Source organism: Ptychodera flava, chromosome 13 (genome assembly GCF_041260155.1).
Source record: "Ptychodera flava strain L36383 chromosome 13, AS_Pfla_20210202, whole genome shotgun sequence".
Classification (NCBI taxonomy): Eukaryota; Metazoa; Hemichordata; class Enteropneusta; family Ptychoderidae; genus Ptychodera; species Ptychodera flava.
In genome coordinates, this window is record NC_091940.1 from 15,770,572 (window position 1) to 15,787,412 (window position 16,841).

The 16,841-nt window shown below is 37.8% G+C and overlaps 1 protein-coding gene across 1 annotated transcript in view; it reads left to right on the top strand.

Moving 5' to 3' along the window:
- The first annotated feature begins 2,436 nt into the window (after positions 1-2,436).
- The window catches only part of LOC139147567 (beta-1-syntrophin-like), a 65,420-nt gene continuing 51,015 nt past the window's right edge, over positions 2,437-16,841 (top strand). Inside the window, exon 1 of the mRNA XM_070718692.1 lies at positions 2,437-2,971. Coding sequence (XP_070574793.1) covers positions 2,449-2,971 — 523 coding nt within the window. The 5' untranslated portion in view covers positions 2,437-2,448. The remainder of the gene's footprint in view (positions 2,972-16,841) is intronic.

The following is a 16,841-nucleotide window of genomic DNA, read 5'->3' on the forward strand; positions in this document are numbered from 1 at the left end:
AGCGAATTGATAATGATGAACTTTGTCTCATCGGTGCTGCGATTTTGTGACATTTTGAATATTTTTATACCATGAACATTTTTATTTGCAGTATTTTTCTACCTAACCTTTGTATGTCTATGTGTCAGTGTGTGGCCGTTTAAATAAAGTTGTCATTGCCATCCAAACCCCCAAGTGTTTTTTTAAATTTTTGTGCGAGTGGTCGTGCGCCTGCTGTATGCAAAGAGTGCTTTTGGTTTATTCTGCATTGCATGATTTCCGCACATTCTAAAATTGGAATATCCAAAGAGTCGATTCATTTGCATATGCGACACCTGTCTCTCTGACCAGCCAATTTGCAACTATCAACCAATCTGCATTTCTAAAATATTCTCAGCTTTTTACGCTACCTGAAAGGCTGGCTGTTCGCAAAGAGGGGAAAACATTGAGCGACTGGCTACCGATCAGTTTGATGCGGTTGTAACGCCTCCTGTATTACTCAAAGTTGGTGTCGAAATTCTCATTTATTGACATACAGTTTACTTTAAAAAGTTTTGGAAATTTACAATCTGAAGCAAGAAAGCAATATCTCTCTCTCTCTCTCTCTCTCTCTCTCTCTCTCTCTCTAATTGAGCTCTCATGAACTGGACCATTACTCTTGGTAGTCATTGAGGGCGCTGTTATTTCTAGAGCATCACAACTTGTGCTTGTCAGTACTGCCGTACGGTATAACCGAATTCATCAATCCAAACCTTCAGCGTCGACCGAGCATGGTAACAAGTTTGGATACAAGGTTTAAACGTTGCAGGGCTGTTCGATGTCTGTTCTTGTCAGGGGTTTGTGGTTATGCAACGATGCACCAAATACAAAGGGTAGAATGTGCCTTGTGTACATATATTCTGACTTTCAAATCTGCGTACTTTTCCGGTCTACCGTGCACTTGTTTTGGGGTTCATTTTGAAGCCAGTGTAGTAAATAAAATTTCACTGGTGAGAAAATCGAAAGTTTACTTTTTCCCCCCATAGAGTTAAAACTGGGGATGGCAACTATTTTGAATTTCAAGCGTGGTTAAGTGATGGATTATTTGTTTTCTGTGGTATTAAATTTAGCAGGGTAACCTTGGTTCTTATTCTTGATTTGGAAAGGGAATGGTTTCAAATTGCTTTCAAAATTTTAAAGTCTTTCAATTTCGAGGCGCGTACTAAATTAAGGTAGTGTGCGCTTTGAAAGTGAAAGACTTCAACTTTTGCTTAAACTTTCCTCAGATCAACGAAACTTTCAATTCTCTCACCATTTCAAAAGAATAAAAATCAGAGGTCTTCGGCCGTGCAAAATTTGGTAATAGAGGAACAAATTACCTTTCACTTACCGATAGATATGTTATTCAAAATCGCCGCCTCGCCATCTATATGTTAACTCGTGGTTTACAAATAAGAATTAATTTCTAAAAACCGAGACGATGAAAATGTTTCTTACTCAAAGAGCTTTAAAATGAGGCAGCACAAGCGATCGACCAGAATAGTATTGAAAAATATTGAGTTTCCAAATATCTGTCCTCGAGGCGCATTCTACCGTAATGCTAGCGAATAGGTCTTGCAACTTCTCTTCCTGTCTCCTAGTTGAAAAAAAGAAGCAAAAACCAGATTTATATGGACAGTGCATTTTAGGCTATACCCGTAACACTGTTGTACTCACCAAATATCCTGCACACGTACCGTAGTGGAAACAGCACAGTCTCACAGAAACGCTTCATTCCGCTATTCTATCAATCAACATTAGGCCTACATACCGTGGTGATGGATTACGATGACTTTGTATTTAACAAAGGTGTGATTTTGTACGCCCACACACAAAAGTTATGCGAATAATGTCGCAGTATCCTTTTTTGTCAAAGTCCAAATTGCGGTCTGAAGTGTGTCCAGGATCGATCATACAGCCAAAATTCTACGTTTACTAGAGCGATCGGCGAAGGGGTGATCAAGTTCTTTGAATGGAAATGGCAAATTATTGCGTTCACGTAATTATATATAACAATTGTCCAGAACTGTCAAATTTAGGTAAATCTGAACATATCGGTACATTTCCCCCTTGTACGTCACAGTTGTTTTTCAGAGTTCATTGGTGTCCTCGAGCTCAGATAACAAGAGACGAAAATGTGTATCTTTGCAGGAAAATGTCTCAGCATAGGTGACGAAGCGTGCGAAGTGTTAGAAAGTTACCTGCCTGCACCTCGCCTTCTGCCGAACTTTGATGACTCTCGTTAGTTACACGGACAGCATTAATAAATATATCCCGAATCACAAAAGCTTTACTGCCAGTCATTGCGGGGGAAGATTGAGGTGTTGACAGAATGACGAAAATTCGTCGACAAAGCATGCGAGTGTAGTTCCTGGAAACGGAAACAAAAGTCGTAGCGGACGTTTTTCATGATCGTGGCGGCGCCATCATAATGTTTAGTCACGTGATTAAATGTTCATTTTCGACCAAGTGCTCCCAACAGCACACAACAAAATGGCTGCGGCAGGAGTGGCCAAATCGGGCCTCGTGGAAGTGTTTGCCAAAGGCGAATGGTGCCGGGTTTTAGCGGCCCTCGGAGAGGAGGAACTTACGATCAGCTTGGAAGAAACGTTCGACTCTAATGGAGTAGCCAACGGTACAGCCACCGACCCAAGTCGTCACGACGCGATTCGCCAGTCTGATTACTACAGCGGCGAGAAGGATGGGCTCCCCGATTCGATAGCGAACGCCGTCCGTAAAGTCAAAGTTGTGAAGCAGGATGTCGGAGGTTTGGGAATTAGCATTAAAGGTGGAAAAGAAAACAAAATGCCCATCATAATCAGCAAGATTTTCAAAGGTCTAGCCGCGGATCAGACAGAAAGTCTGTACGTGGGAGATGCAATTTTGGCGGTGAACAGCGAGGACCTGAGGGACGCGACGCACGATGAAGCCGTACGAGCGCTGAAGAGGGCGGGCAAAGAAGTGGAGCTTGAAGGTGAGAATATTAACTTCACTCAAAATGCAAATCCAAAGTCTGACCCCAATGAAACTGCTGAATGTGACCCAAATCTCACAGTTATCGGAAACAGTCTCACGAGCACAGTAGCTCAAATTATCGGGTCGTAAGAGCGGAAAGATATTTCCGGTAGTAAACACTACGGAGCTGAATTTACACACATATGAAACCGCACGACATTTTCAATGATTAGCGCGTGTTTTCCGTACTGCTATTAAAATTTGACCTGTTATCTTCGGTTCAAAAAATAATTTTGTCCTTTCTCACCAAGCTAACGTAGTAACGATGAATGGGTGGCCTGGGCAGTGGCGATTTAAGCTCTACCTACGAACCATGATGATGACCCAGATATCAAATGTGCGCGGGCTCTGCCCTGCTACCACCAGTAGTACGGTACTACCACATTGTTCCGCTCTGTAGTATACATTAGTGCGGTATTGTTGTCTGTACTATTGGTACTATGCTGGATTCCATACAGATCGACCACCGACATTGATGTTTTCGATTCTATTGCTCCCGTTGAACTGTGAACTCAAGCTCTCCTGTTCAACCTCTCAAAGGTGTGATGTGCGTTATGGGAGTATTTCCAGAGAGAAAGCCAGTGTGTATTCGTTGAGATCGGTGAACTGTTTGTTTAGAGCTCAGTGCTGTAAAATAAGGCGCCATTCTAAAAATCTAAATTTCAAAGTAAGGTACCAGCCACTATGTATATCTACGGGAGGGGGGAGTAGTAGTTGATGGCGGTGGGTTATAAGTTTGATATCGTCTTTGACAAGCTAAGAATCTTTATATACATTTTCTCTAGATTTACTGTCCACACCATAGCATGAAAGTCTGTTCATAGATAACCCTTGGCAAGAAAGATTTTTTAAACAGAACAAAACAGTCCTAAAAAAACACTCTGTATGTACAAGAAAATGAGTGTTCTTGAGTCGACGTTTTACCGACCAATTCACATGCATTGGTTATCAGTACAGTCTTACCCACATCAAGCAAGTTTTCTCAAAGAAATTTATGTTGCTGTACCGTATGAGTTGGAGATGTTGTTCTTCACTGGTTTTCACCAACGTGACCTGATAAAATATGAACTTTGCAGGACAAGTTAATACCAGAAGCTAACATGCCATTTGTATTCTCTTCCCCCTTTACTGTCTGTGGTTCCCGTGACGAAAGTCTGAAGGAATATTTAAAACTTGGTTTTGAGGCGCGATTTATTCCTTAACTGTTGATTTTGCATCTCGTTTAGGTTTTGAAAGTGTTTCATGGTAACCGAGGTTACAATTCTGACATGCAGTGGCATGGTAATGTCGCAAATGACGTATGCACGACGTGGAAATGCTCACTTGTGGTGTACTGTACTTGTTCGGAAGAATTCTTTGCATCACAACCACAACCATGGCTTGTATTTGTAACTGGAGAGTTGGTGAAAACCTCACAATGCTACTTTCTGAAATCAGTGCATAGTTGATGTACTTCTGACACTGAGTCCCATTTACAGTATTCCGGTACCAAATGTGTGGTATGATGCATAGGCGCACGACGAATTTTAAAATCACTTGTCTGTAATTGAATGGTGAAACTTGCATTTTATTAACAACTGTGCAAACAGAAATCATGCGGACAGCTTTTGAGACATACTGTGAGCAGCGCCCAGAACACGGCTGTGGCCGCTCGGCTATCTTGTACACATTACTCTAAGTAAAGGTACGAAACTATTGGGAAAATAATTTAAATAAAATCCGTAAAATAAAACGTTGTTGGCAACCCTGGGGATTCAAACTTCTCTGTGTTGTCGCATGCGTGGTACTAAATCGATCGACTGGGTTCTTGAAACACAAAAACTGCACCGGGCCATGTAATTGCTGGTAAGTCGCTAAATTTTACCTCCGGACAACTCCCGTGACACCGCCATTTTGAAGGCTCCCATATCAGTACGAATAACAATGACGTATTGGTTTAAAAGGAAAGTATGCGCATGCGTCAACTTCAAGCTGCACACTTTGAAAATGGCGCTGGCATGGGACTTGTCCGTAAAAAAACATTGCGCTAATTATCAGCCGTAGATAGGGCCGATGTTGACTTTACAAGTTAGGAAGCCGATCGATCGATTTGTGTAAGTATTCCCTTGATTAAATTGAAGTTTGAATCTCGAGGATGGCCAATAACCGTTAATTTTGTCTAATTTAAAAATTATTTTCCAAATACTTTCGTACCTTTAGAGTAATGTGTACAAGACAGCCGAGCGGCCACAGCCGTGTTTTGGGCGCTGCTCACTGTATGTCTCAAAAGCTGCTTGCATGATTTCCGTTCGTACAGTTATCAATAAAATGCATGTTTCAACATTAAAATTGTAGACAAGTGATTTTAAAATTCGCCGTTTCTATAAAGTTAGTAACGTTAACAGTAGAGCTGAGCGGCCACAGCCGTGCACGGGGCACTGTTCACTGTATGTCTCAATAGCTGCCCGCACGATTTCCGTTAGCACAGATTTTAATAAAATGCACGTTTCAACATTAAAATTACAGACAAGCGATTTTAAAAGACGTCGTGCGCCTGTGGTATGCTGAGCAATAGTATCATACAAGATCCGTATGTGTGGAGGTTAGGGTTCTCAGTGAACCTCGAGCAACACAGAGATGCTCGGTAACACAACCCGGTACCATAAGACAAATGTTTCCTTTCCTGATTGAAAACCAGGGGTTCAATTCTAAGACTTGTAGATTGATCAGCAAAAATGATTGTACTCGCTGATATGAATCTGTTCTGTCAGGGGAAATATATGAAGCAGCTGTTATTTTCTTTTTCTTGATATCAGATAAATTAAAGATACTCTCCCAAGTATTGCCATTTCCTCTGAATGACATAATAACAGTAACCAAGGGAAAACTCTTGTACATTTACTGTCAGGAGCAATTTACGAAAGCATTTATTCTATTCCATTTAAATATTTAAGTACATGTATGTATGCATTCATGATTGTAGATTAGGGACAAGGTTTTGAAAAATGACACTTAATATTGAAAAAAAAAATTGCAGTATTGAAATATAACCCTTTCCCTGCCAGGCAGTATCACTTCCCCACCTGCCAACTCAGTGAAAAGTGGTATTGAGCCAAAACCATACTTATTTCCACCCATTTGGCTTGGTCTGTTCCATCAGCTTTAGTCCATAAAACTCACGTTTACAGTATCTGTGATTTCATGGGAATTCAAATGTTCAATTTTTTTTTGTTAAAATGCACCACATGGGACATATTGTGCTTCACTAGTTTTAATGAAGTTCACCTAATGGTGAAATATGAACTTGGCAGGAAACAGTTAAAGCCCATACATTAATTGTATGATGTAGCTGTAATAATTGAATAATATATTCAAATTTCATATGTGGAACATTCAGTAAATCTCATGTTATGATGCTGCAATGTAACAAAAATGTAGTTTCACCGTTGCTCTGAGTACAAAGACCACCGATTTAGTAATGTCTGAAAATTTGGCCAAAGGTTTACGAAACAGTGTGGAGATTTTATTGAAGGGATGCATCTGTTTCAGCGTAGACGATTAATCCGTGCAGTGCACACAACGTTTCATATGACACTAGCGGTACTGTCTGTGATAAAGTTTTAACCCCCTCAGCAACATTCCATATACACTGTAATCCCATTGTTTTTCCTGTAGCATAGTCGGATCTTTGTGAAGGAAAATGGGGCAAAGGGGTTATTAAGGCTACATTCAACTATTAGAGGCAAAGAGGGGACTAGAAAAATCGCACACTTTCGTTATTGTTTGACTTTGTTGGTATTACTAAAGTGATTTTTTGTGCCGATCAAGTACTTGAGGTGTTGAATTGTATTTTCGTCTTATACTATGCAATGATGATAAAATGTATGTGAACGTGTTGTATGGAATGAATGGTATATTCACTATCAATAGGTTGTACCTGTTATTACAGACTTTCTCAATAGCTTTGAATTAATCAAATTCCGAAACATTCGAAAATTTGACTGATATAATGTTGTTTTACATTTAATACTGTAGATTATATGTAAAACATTTTGCTGTTTAAAATCTTTATAATGAATAGCTAGTACCCAGTTTCATGCTGTATTTGTGCTGAGAACACAGTGATTAACATACTGTACAAAATGGCATTTATTTTCTTTAGCCCCTCACTTGCCAGGGGCCTGTCTCTTTCCCCTTGCACAACGTTTGTAAACAGGGTTATAAACATACATGTGTGGTACATAGTGTGGTACAGCAGGTTTAGTCAGTAAAAATCCTATTTACACTATGTATGTTTTTAAGGACCTTCAAATATGCAACATTTGGGGCATGTCACATGTACACTTCACTGGTTTTAAACTTGACCTGATGATGAAGCAAACTTTGCAGAATGAAGCATTAACTTCAAAGGTACATAGTATCACCTGATTGCTGTGCATCAAAGGGCCAACCAAACCAATACACATTGACCTAGAAAAATTGGGTCAATTTATCACTTTAAAAGGTCAGTTCTCACCCTTGACTGACTTTCCATTAATACACGTAGTGACCTTAATTGCCATATTCAGCTGTCAAGGTGTTCTGTGTGAATCACCATTTTGACCCCAAATGATGTTTTTCACACTTCCAAGCTTCCAACTGAGTAACCCATGCAGTGTGAGATAACTATTACTGAGTCAATATTGGTGAAAGTGGGACAATTTATGGCAGAGCAGAGGTGCTTTTTAATACTTTAAATAGGTGTTGTCTGTTCATGACCAAATTGTATTCATCACATAAACTTTTGATGAAAAATCTGGCAGTAATGCTTCTTCTCTAGCATTTGTTGCATCTCGGTATTTCCATTCTCTCTGTAAAATACGGTTTCATGTCTTGCTTTTAAAATCCACAGTGTATCAATTAGCATTCAACAGGTCAAGTTGAAGGTCAACACAGCCTGTTTTTGCGTAACGTTCACTGTTATTGTTAACAATTTAATTTCAGTCCGGGAGTAGAATTCATTTATCAACAGCAACACTGCATCTGTACACAATCAATCCCTGTGTAAACTTGGAGTGTACTGAGTATTTCAACACACTGTAGGCAGAAAGATGGGAAAACTCAATTGTTTACCTAAGAAAATTAATTAGTGACATCTATCATTCATTTACATATAACAGAGAGGTGTCCTAATTATAGAGGTACCTGAAATGACTCGCTGTGTATCAAGTTAAACTTTCAAAGCTGAACTATTTTATTAAGGTAAACTGTCACCTGTTCCATTTTTGCCACAGGTACCATGGAAAGAGAAAATCTAACCAATCGCAGATTTTAAGCGGGTGGCCACTTTTTAAAGACAGCGCCCTCACATTGGCATTTTGAATACCAAGGAACGCCCCTTTGACCATATATTGGCGTATTTAGATTACAGGTGACTGTATACCTTTAAAGCACCCTAGTCCTGTACTTTCACACACAGTGACACTTATACCAGTTCAATTTATTTGTACAGTGGTATGGTCGGACACACATGCAGAATAATTGGGATAACTAGGGTATCGAGGACGGTGTAATATCCTGTAGTCGGTGTTTTCCACTGCAACCTCTTGGGGGATAAAAAGCTTTGTACTTCCTAATCTCAGTGACCCACTTTCTTCTTCAAATATGCTGTGACTCCAATAACCCAATAAAACCGATAGCCTGCCAAACACTCACCACACACACCTTGTGAATTCGCTGGTTCAGGTCAGGCGTATCTAATCCCCAGCGACGTCAACTTTTCCGTGTAGACCCACAACTCGTCACACACTTACATATGTTGCAGGCCGTTCTGTTGCCAACTTTGCTATAACTGGTACATGCCTTCGATATTCTTGGGAGAAGTGAAATCAGTTGTGCGCTATTTTTAGAATAAGCACCTTACTCAGTTCTTGTCTCAAACATTAGGCTTTTTGTGAATCTTTATCTTTCACCGTTGTCTTGAGTAATCCTTAAAAAGGTGTTATCTGGTATATTGACTTAACTTTGCGTTACACAAGTGAAGCCACACCCAAGACAGGGGTGTCTAAATGCATGTCGGCCCGACCACCTCCTGCAACTGTAAATTCCGTCATTACATCAGTTTCGTTTTCACATTTTGGGTCATGAGTGTTGTGACATACTTTTTTTTAGACCTCAGTCTCTGTGACCTCAGATGTTGCATCTTTAGAACAAGTGTGTAGAACGCGCCTTTGGGACAGATATTATGAAGACTCTCAAACTTTTTCAATTCTTTTCTGATCTACCACTGGTGGGGGTTCATTTTAAAGCTCTTGGTGTAAGAAAACTTTTTACCGACTTAGTTACTTCGAAATTCAAAAATTTTATTTTTGTATATAGTGTAACGCAGGGATGGCAGCCATTTTGAATTTTACATATCACTAAATCACTAACTTTCTCTAGTAACAAAATTTGCACAGTGACCCCCGATTTTTATTCTTCATTTTGAAAGAGAATGGATGAAAGATTCCTTAAGAAAAGTTTGAGCAAAAGTTTAAGTCTTTCACTTTCGAGGCGCATACTATACTACCTTAAAAAAAAACAGCGTTCTGAACAAAATAATATTCATGTGCTACTAGTTATTATGCCCAGAATGAATGACATGACTTTAGAGACCATGTCATCAAAAGTTACATTATAAAATATCTTAGTCAGATTCATAGTAATCAGTGATGAATCTTGACCAAATGGTTAAAATATATTATCTGGAACCAGGACCATTGTCACATCACCCAGTATGGTAGTCCCTGCCACTTTGTGTGGCTGTCGGTCAATTCCTTTATGCGTGACTGAGATCATCATTTGCTAGTCACCTTTATTCTAGAGAAAGTTAATAACATTACTGATGTTGTGTAACTTTCAACTGAACGTTTAATCAATTTTGGCATTTTTCCAAACTACATTCTACTCAACACACATCACATATTGAGAATTCAGTTTCACCACGGTCAGATTTTATGCTAAAGGAAGCATAGTATACATTACAGGCAGATACAACTCTTGGAAATCAGAAATCAAGACCGTCAAAGGTTCAAGACTTTCTCTGACAATCAGTAGCACCCAAACACCATCACACCGGTTTCATTTACGGTATGCAACCTGTTCAGACCCAGTGCATTTGCGGCATGTCCAGTCATGTTTCCATGCGATGGCTTTGTATTTATTTTGCATGGGAGACCCAGTACAGCCAGTGAAGGCAATCTAATTAGCCGTAAGTGGCTACTTGCCCCTCCTTCATAATCACAGACCAGCTCTGGTGGCAGTGTTGTGAGAATAGAACCAGTGATCTATAGCCAGGAAGAGGTACAAATCCCAATGGCTTCAGAGAACTAGTCTAAAACCTGTCAGTAGTTTTAGTATCATACTAAAACTAAATACAGGTTCTAGATTATCAGGGAATGTTTTCCTCCCTTGGAGGGGCCATTATGAAATGGTCACATTTCTCAAATATTATAAATTGCCAAATACAGTTTGTTTTTCTGACACCCATGTGCAAAAAGCAGGGTGTCATCTATGTCATTAGCACATCCTGAAAATAAAACATGAAAATAAAATGTGCATGTGACATGCCAGAGCCAATCAGTGTAGAGCTTATCAGTGAGAAATGTCAGCAGATTTAGTGAAAATATTTCCCATGAGTGGAATTTCCTAGAAGCAAGATCATCTGTGGCATTTCAAGAAGAGTTTATCTTTATTAGGCAGACTGCAGAAATTTAGCATTTGATAAATAGTACTAAGTACTGATAACGTCAACTGACAGATTTTCCAAATTTTTTATTATCTGTGTATTTACTTGTAAAATAGTTATTGTTACATTTTGTAAATAGCTACTAGGACTACAAGTTTTACCATAAATTTTACTAGATCAGAAAACTTCAGAAGTTCAGATGTATTTACCAAAGTCAGGACTATCTATCATTAGTTTCATTATCAGGCTGACTACATTGTAAACTTTACCCCTACACCCCCCATCCCTGAAGAAATATTTATTCAAATGGACATACAGTAGTTACTATCACTTCTTTGAATTTACATGTAAAACAATGAACATACTGAAAATGTGTGCAATTTTGACAATCCTTGCTCAAGAGGTACAAATGTATACAATGTGCAGTATGGCGTGAGAGTGCAGTTGAAGAAAAATGAAATACTCAACTTTTTTGTCTATACTGATTAACAAGAAATACCTGCATTTCATTATTACTATCTCTTTTAGGAGGTAGTCATACATTATGGTATATGTAGAACATTTATATAATTTCTAAGAATGGGTATCAATTCTGGTAAATCAGGGAGTCTGGTTACATACAATAATATTCAAGTAGGCCTTTTCTCCATCAATTTTGAAATGAGAAGCTTCAGTATGGCAGTCGTCAATACAACATTACATTCGAAAGGATTGCCTGGAACATTTTGAATCAAGTCTGGACAAAAGACTTGATTCTTTTTCATCCACTTACAACAACCAGACTGTTCTAGTTTGCCAGCTTGTTGATGGAAAGTACCGCCCATCTTGGCAAAACAGACTGTCAACAGCATTCTTACACATGGCCTAACAGACTGTCAACAGCATTCTTACACGTGTGTATAAACTTACAAAAATTGATGAGCGTGACTTATTCGGTTGGACAGCCTCGTCTTGTCTCATGTACTTGCTTAAAAGGGAGGATTCTTCGACTTTTTTTTTACTGTGATCTGGTGAAGATGTCGGCTTGTTTGGGGGATCTTTTCATCTTCTCACTGCCCAAACTGAGAATGAAGCAAGCATTGTTCCATGTGTTCCCTCCTGCAGTCTGGTAAGGTCAACGGTCGGTTATAAACACGCCATGCGGTTTTGGGCAAAAGCTTTGCGAAATGTGACCAAAATTTACCATGAAATCTAACACTCGTTCTGCCCTACATACCGTACACCACCGTATTATGAGAAAGTAGGTCACACACTGTCACTGTTATTTCCAAATATTTACTCAAACTTGCCAGACATTCATAAATTTTATGACGTCTCAAAGAATTTTAATTTTCAAAATTTGATGGATTTTCAATCCTTGGAGGATTTACCTCAAAAGCACTGAAGTTGTAAGATTTTGCTTTGAATAAATCAGCAAAAATTTAGAAAACACAAGTACAGTAATAAGTACCGAATTAAAATGTGCAAAACGTGATGTGGTAGTGACATTAATCTTCCTGTCCAAAAATTACAACTGTACATGTACATCCATGTAGAAAAGGTTTTTTGGCCATTTTTCTACCACAAAAAAGAAAATATTCAGTAATATTCCCGGTGAAGTCCCTACTTTTCTCAAAACATTGTGGGAAAACCGTATATTTGTCCATATGACTCTGACGTACTGTGTGTACATGTATACTTTGAACTTGTCACTAAAGTAACAAATAGTTTACATATCTACTAACTGCTCTGTCAATTTGCACAGGGTTGGAAGAAAATTAAGAACTTTCAATTGAAAGAATTTCCTTGCCAAATGTAAACAGAAAAAGTGTCAATGTTAACACTTCATGGATGTACGCACATGTATCAAATATTCCTGGCAGTGTTTTATGAATGATATGAGTGAAGGTATAGGTGTGTGGGTGCCATCTTGATCACTTTCTCAAGATTGTTTAGGGACAGCTGAGCCTGTCAGTGAATGTTGTTTTGCTGTTCACGTTTGATGGTTGCAGGACTTCTAAGGTGTAAGGAGAATAAGTGCACACAGTTGATGCAACCATTTTGTCTGCACACCAGATTTCAAGATTTGCTCATTTCTTTTCAGAAGGAATGATAGAAAGTTAATAATCAATGCAAATTAATGAAATTGTTCAGACAGTGTGTCTTTTATTTTATGACTAAATTAGTTTATTTTGGTCTCCTGAAAAGTGTGAAATATCCAGTAGCGAAAAAAGCCACCAAATCCATGGAATAAAACCAAGAAAAGTGAAAGAATAAAGTCACCCAGTAACTCGTAAAATGTGTTTAGACATGGAAGTGTTCATATTTCATACTGTGCACTGTATGAATGTATTAAAGAAATCATCCAATTATATGGAAATTACACCATCCATCCTGTACTACTTCATTTTCGCAGCAGTGTCATCTTGAAATTCTATCACCATATTGCCTTTTTCACATTCAATTAGGCATAAATTTTCAAAGAAAAATTACATTGAGGTTCAGTTTATGCCAAGGCATGCTGGGAGGAATTCCAAGATGTGGGAAGTTGTTGCCATGAAGCTTGCAGCCACATTTAGAAATTTTTTATTTGGCTGCCCTGTGGGTGGTGTTACTCCATTTGACCTTGTTTGCACAAAAGGGATTAGAAGACGACTTGTTACTGGGGGTTCTAAAAGCTTTGTATCGAGAGTGAGTTTTTTACATTGACTGGTGCTCATTTGTAGGCCATTCCAACCAAACACAACATCTTTAGCATAGATGTTTTTGTCATTTTAGCTTTTGAAGTCGCTGTTTGATTGCATTTGGCTCCATTCCCAAAACAGTCATTCAAGATGGTGAAAAACATTCGCTTTTCTAAAATGGACACGATTTGACCAAACCAACCCTCTTAACTTTTGAAGAGTTCTGAACTCTTAATGAAATTAAAATTAGGAGATTTTTTGAAATTTTCGTCCAGTCAGAGAACACTGCGAATTCAGTGGTGAATTAAATTTGCTTGAAAGGCCCAAGAGGACTGTTTCCTGACCATCCACAGGTAGATTAGGCATCATTTGTGATGATTTTCCTATTATTATCATAAAAAATGATTATATATATTAATATACTCTGTGTAGTAACTCTCGCCGTAGACTGAACCTGCAATGGTGTCACTTGTATATTTTGGCATAGATTGTGAAACTATGTTAGTGTGTAAAAATGCCAGTGTGTAAAATATGATTTTATTAATCATAATCATAATTTATTAATAATCATAATTATCACAATATAATGGGGTTTCCAGACGGTATTTACACAAAGTAGACAACATTGTTTGTAAAAAAAAGTTTTAATATTCTATAACATTCATATTAATAACTTATTAGTATTCATAATCATTTTTTATGATAATAATAGAAAAATCATCACAAATAATGCCTAACTGACCTGTGGACTGTCTACCCCATGATTGTATGTACCAATCACAACTCCAGCCAGAAAAAAAATTGTTGAATATAACACGACAGAGTCCCTTCCATACAATTTATAACTCTACAAATATTGGACATGCATACTCTTGAACAAATTAGGGAAAAAAGTGTCATCGAGGTTTCAGAGACACATGCGAAGTGATACAAAGGTGGAAAGCGTCAGTTTCAATAGTGTTCAGGGTACAAAGCAGTCAGAAGAATACATGGTAATCGTACATGATTTATCGTCCATCATTTCTTAGTGATTCATAGCTTACCGTCTCTTACACAAGAGACTACCTAGCCATCTGGCTCAGCTAAAGCAAACCTATTCAGTGTCCCCAAGTGACTTCTAAGTTCTTAACCAGTAACTGCAATTTGTGTGCAAGCAGCAGTTTTGTACATGGATAGTTTGTGTGTTGTTAAATTATATTGCGGAAGAACTTTGTTATTTTTGTGAAGAATGGTGTTTTTTTAATTCTCTATCTTTTTTTTCACACATACAATATATCACACACATACATCATATATATAATATATATAGGGTATAGTATGTAAATATACTCACACACAGACATATATATATATATATATATATATATACATATATATATATACAGGGACAGATTTACACACACACACAACATATATATACTATATATATATATTATATATATATATATATATATATAATATATATATATATATATATAATATATATATATATATATATATATATTATAATATATATATAGGGACAAAGATTTCCGGAGTGACATGCAATTAGTAAGAAATGCATTTGTTTTTGAATATTAATCATTCATACATCTGAAAAGAAGTAGATTTCCTGTGAAAATGCAGATACAGTAACATAGTGAAATCAGTGTTGATGAGTTTCCACACTGGAACTCCTACCTCAGTCACATTCTGAAATGAATTACATAAAATCCACAAATAATAATATATCCCTTTTAGTAGGTGTTTTCATGGATGGACCAGAGCGTGATTTAACCAGTTCAGCCAGTGTAAATATTGTGGGAATTACACACAGAGCTCTCTTGGAAAGCAATGCAGGTGTGTGACTCATACAGTATGACTCATATTTCAGAGCCAGGTTACTCCCGTTGTATTATTGGAATGTGCCAATTTCTATGGGACAGCCAGATCAAACCACTATTTCAGGGTGGGTTGCACGGCTTAGAAGTCACTCTTGTATGTAATGAAATTACCGGATAGATTCGTTCCTAAATTTTGAAGGTGTGTGGTAGAGGTAATGAAAAAATACATGAATGAATAATAAAGATCTGAATCTGAACTAAAACTAGTGTTTTGTAGTTTGAATATTTTAGTAGAAAAACTATAGAAAAAAACAAATCAACCCAAAAAAATGAGATGTAAATGAAACCAACTGCAAAACAGATCCAGAGACTGACGCATTTTGTACTATTTTAGGCTTCCTAACACAACGCCATTTATCTTACACATAACAAAGAGAGATCTCTAACTGAATTTCTCCTTTGGCTCTCAAGTTTCCAATTCCTGACGATGTTTTTACATCAATCTACCATCTGAAGAATGAATTATAGTACCCAGTGCAAAATTACAGCAGTGCTAATTGTAATACATGCACAAGCAATCAGGTGCTCAGAGGGGGGAAAAAAGCACATGCATTAGCCGTGATTCTCATTGAATTCAAGTAGCCATTAGCTTTGATGCATTGACAATGTACGGCAGGATATAGCCGAATAGATTATCTGTCACGCCAGTCATTCTGTATTGAGTGGGTGAAATACTAGTTGTATTGAGTACCGTGCAAATTTGTCATCAAGCAGTACATTGGGATGAAAATTCTGCTAATCATGCATGATTTTTAATGAAGATATGGAAACTTTATTCCATTTGCCTTAATTAGATGATCCATACACTTGAACTTTGTGCCTGGTAATTTGATGTTCTCACAAGTAGCTTATAAGCTATCAACTCTTGCCTAGCAGCCTAGCAACCAGTTAGACTACTTTATAAGCCACTTATTTTCGATGGAGAGGTTGGTTTTAGAGAGCTTAGAGACATCTAATAAGTTAGGATGAAAAGTCTTCAGATTGTAAAAATGGTCACAGAACACCATCAATCCCGCTGTTGGGACGGGAAAGCCGTCTGCAGGGACACTTTGATCTATGCCCTCAGAAGAACTTCATCACAACACTGTTGAGATAGGAGTTTGCAAATTTTCTGACATTTGTCAAGCGTATGTAGGGAGGTACATTTGTCAAGTTTGGGCAAGGCCACAGTGAAAGTAAACTTTGCTAATTATTCATGTCCCGTCATTGCAGTGGCTGTTCTGTAGGACTGAAGAAATCTCTTTCTGACACAAGATATTGCTGTTGAGTACCAATTTAAAAGTCAATTTTTACCGCTTTTGTAAAATATACCCCAGTAAATTTTTTCCAGATTTTTGCAAATTATTTTACAAGAAACTGAAATCAATGAAATGTGATGTCCATTTGGTCCAAAACTGTCATACAAATTACAGAAAAATTCATAAAAATTGGTAAAATGTTGCACTAAAGTTTTGGTGGGAAAAATTACAGCACTCAAAGGGTTAATAGTTCTGTCTTCACTGACTGATTTCTCATTGTATAGTTATGTGGAAAAAATACAATCATAAAGAGCACCTGTCAGTACAGACTCCTCTCTTACCAGGATACGTCTTGTTGAAA